We start from the raw sequence: 3,973 nt of genomic DNA, 5'->3' as shown, positions 1-3,973 counted from the left end.
GCTCTCATAAAAGGGAGAAAATTAAAATCTTGATCTTAAATCTTAAATGTGAGGATATTGTGCCAGGCATATCAGTGAGGAAATAAACCATGGAAAATGTCTGATACAAATTATTTCCCTCGAGCTTCTGGATTTGCTGTCCAGATCTTCCTGTACTCTTAAAAATAAAGGTTCTTTATTGGCATTGATGGTTCCATGAAGAACCTTTAACATCCTTGGAAACTAAACATTCCTCAAAAGGTTCTTCATAGTGGAAGTTTTAAGAACTCTACACTTAAAGATTCTTTGAGGAACCCAGAATGGTTCTTCTATGGAATCATTGTGAAAACAAACTTTTGGAACCTTTATTTTTAAGTACTTATCTACAATTTCAGTCTTATCAAATCATTTTTTTATAAGATCAATTTCTGCCATATGTACATTTACTGACAGTCACTACAGATAAGCTACTACTAAATACTGTAGAAACTTAATTTTCTGTAAAGTTGCTCTGCAATGATTTGCATCGTTAAAAGCGCTATACAAATAAACTTGAATTGAACTGAACTGAATTTATAAGGTGTAATTTATTACCTGCAGTGATTAGGGTCATTGGACATTGCATTTTAGCTGTGTCTGCAATGATATGAACACTTTAAATAAAAATGCAAGAGGGGTCAAATATTTCTGAATTTGCTAGAAAATCATTATAGCAGATAACAGCAGATTGTGGAGGAGATTTCAAGATTAGATGGTGCAATGAGAAAAAGGTGATATTTGCTGTGTGGAGGCTCTCTGAATCTCCACAGTCTTTGTTGGTCCAGGAACATGTTGAAATCAGGTAAATAGGGACACTTTTTGACTGTAGTCTCAGTGACAAATGTGGCCTAATTTACCTGAAGCCAGCCTAAATAATAATTCAGACACTACACCTAATGTTGAAGGTAATGTAGGTTCTGTGGCAAAATGATACAATCATAAGAAAAATCTATTAAAAAATAAAACTTCACACTTTATGCTTTGGCTGTCTGGTTGAAGTCCTCTGCGAAGTTTGTGCTCTGCAGAATTGCCATTGTAAAGGCCAAAGTATGGGCCTGTCCCAATACCCACTCCTGCGTCCTTGGCCACTTGAGAGTATGTGTGTCAGACTAAAATGACAAAGCGTGGTGACCTTAACAAACAATAAATCCACACTATAATACTACTTTAGAGGACAGCAGTATTTGAGGTTATCCCATCATGTTCAGGAGCTCATAAAACTACAAGATTTTAAGAGAAACCTTTCAGGGTAAGTAAAATGAATTAGATATCACATCTAATTGTAAACATGAGTATGTGTATTTAGTAAAATGTTTGCAAATTCTTTTTATCAGCTAATCAGAAGCACCACAATGTCTAAATTGTTTTGTCTGTTATTGAACAGACATTTAGAGTTTCAATAACACTTCAACATTTGGGCCAAATACAGGAAATACGGTAAGATGGGGGAAGAACCCCTCCCCCTTAAGAACAATGTCCATATACTGATAAAGTTTAACACATTTAAGTTTAGCATGTATCTAATCATTATGCATCACCCAACACACTGTTGTGGAAATCAAAAAACAATTAACAGTTTAGTTATAATGGCACAAACATGAAAACTACGAAAGGGGGCCATCTTGCCCCACCATTGGGCCAAAATGACCCCCTAGCTGGGGCAGGAAGCCCCCAGGGGCTTCTGACCTTTACAAAATATTTTATCTGAAGTCCAGTATGAATATATATACAGGTGCATCTCAATAAATTAGAATGTCGTGGAAAAGTTCATTTATTTCAGTAATTCAACTCAAATTGTGAAACTCGTGTATTAAATAAATTCAATGCACACAGACTGAAGTAGTTTAAGTCTTTGGTTCTTTTAATTGTGATGATTTTGGCTCACATTTAACAAAAACCCACCAATTCACTATCTCAACAAATTAGAATACTTCATAAGACCAATAAAAAAACATTTTTAGTGAATTGTTGGCCTTCACCAACTTTCCATGGTTACTTTTTATGGAAAGTAATGCGTTACGTTACTTTTGCGTTACTTTTAAAATGAGTGGTTATGAACGAATGAATGAAACGCATTTGTCCGTGTTTCACTCCGTCTCGAATCGTGCTTGCGGAAAGCGTTTGAGAAACAGTGTCTCTTCTGCGGCTCGGTACGCTTTCAATACGTTTCATACGTTTTTTTAGACTCGAGCAAGACTGTACGACATTCACATTACATGATTTGACTGATTTTTACGTAGAAAGGGCGACAGCGCACCGCATTAAAAGAAATGATCATTCATGTTTCCATAACCGCTGACCAAATTCAAAAACGAAACTAAAATTAAATCATATTTGAGAGCAAGGGGGCCCCCTGGTGTTTCGGGGGCCCTACGCAGCTTGCGTATAGGGAGGATTGGCTCTGAGGGGGACCCCCCCACAGAACGCGATCCACAACTACAAATTGCACCAGGGTCCCCAAACCCTAGCCATACGGTAAATTCGTTCCGGCAATTTACCGGTATGAGAAGTTGTAACATTACCAGTAAACTACCGGTAATGTGCTCTGTGTGAACACAGAACGAGATTACCTGTATGAGCACGTACAAGTTCAGAACGCGCTGACGTAAGACGTCTACTCTGGGCAAATCATAACATTCTGACGCAGATGACGCATTTACGGTTTACGGAAATGTATTATCTAAAGTTTATTATCTGTTTACGGAAGTCAAAGAAATGTCTAAAGTTGTCTAATACAATGTCTCTGAGCAAAAACAGGTGCATGAATGTGAACGTTTGACACAAAAGTGAAAACATCAACAAAAACACTGGCCGTGTATACCCCTTCATGTTTACAAACACAACACCTGGAGGCGCAGCTGTTTGGAGGTCATTTCCGGTTAAAGATGTCACAGAATTTACCGGTATTTTGAAACTAATGTGTGAATGGTCCTTCACCGGTAAAAAGACAGAACGTCGTTGCCTGTGTGAACAGCACATTTTTGTATTTACTGGCAAAGTCATTCAGATGATTTTACGGCAATTTACTGGTGTGAAAGGGGCTAGTGACTCGCTCAAAAAGACTAGGCCACCTAGAGAGAAGGTGCGTCGTTGCGACGTTTTGATTTAAAATTAGGAAATAAATAAACAATCAAACAATGGTGATCTAGGCCTATAACCAGGGGTGCACATAAGTGGTCCGCAAGTCGGCATGCGCGACCAAAACAGAAAATGCTCTGTGTAAATAAGTTCTGACAGCGCATTTGCGTACCGACATGATTGACAGCTGTTAATGCACGATCACCATTTTAGATCGACAAACTGTACTGTATAAGATTTCTATTCAAACTGAAAGCATAAATCTAGGCTGTTTTTTCAAAGCACAATGCAAAACTGTGACATTTCATTCACTGAAGTTCTTCGATCGGCAGCTCCAAACCCGCCAAAATAAAAGCCTGCTGATTTTAAGTTCGAAAATTAGGAAAATTTAACAAAGTAGTAGTAAATATTAACATTTTATTTTTGTTTACTATAAAGTAATTGTATTTGTATTTAATACTTCCCTTTAATTTTAAAATATAACAGTATTATCACACTTTATTATATAGTTTATTAATTTTTTTTTTTTTTTGAACTAAATAAAGAAAGTGCAATATTATTATCAGTCTTATTAATTTATATTTTAAATTAGTTATATTTAATGTGTAACAGTATATGCAGTGTGAGGACCAAACCAAATCTCCAGGTTCTCATATGAGAACCAGGCTGAAAAACGTATGTGCATCCATGCCTATAACATACATTTAGAAAACAGATAGAGTGATTGCATTTCATCAGTGTTGGGGAAAGTTACTTTTAAAAGTAATGCATTACAATATTGCGTTACTCCATAAAAAAGTAACTAATTACGTTACTTAGTTACTTTTTATTGAAAGTAATGCGTTACGTTACTTTTGCGTTACTTTTTAAATCTGGA

General features: G+C 36.3%; 1 protein-coding gene across 1 annotated transcript in view; it reads left to right on the top strand.

Annotated features, from left to right (window-relative positions):
• Positions 1 to 1,067: 1,067 nt before the first annotated feature.
• eif4g2a (eukaryotic translation initiation factor 4, gamma 2a) overlaps positions 1,068 to 3,973 on the top strand; it is a 16,569-nt gene continuing 13,663 nt past the window's right edge. The window contains exons 1-2 of the mRNA XM_016463545.1: positions 1,068 to 1,113; positions 2,578 to 2,623. Coding sequence (XP_016319031.1) covers positions 1,068 to 1,113; positions 2,578 to 2,623 — 92 coding nt within the window. The remainder of the gene's footprint in view (positions 1,114 to 2,577; positions 2,624 to 3,973) is intronic.

The sequence above is a fragment of the Sinocyclocheilus anshuiensis genome, unplaced genomic scaffold, assembly GCF_001515605.1.
Source record: "Sinocyclocheilus anshuiensis isolate Anshui unplaced genomic scaffold, SAMN03320099.WGS_v1.1 scaffold1378, whole genome shotgun sequence".
NCBI lineage: Eukaryota > Metazoa > Chordata > Actinopteri > Cypriniformes > Cyprinidae > Sinocyclocheilus > Sinocyclocheilus anshuiensis.
This window is presented reverse-complemented; position numbering and strand designations above follow the sequence as displayed.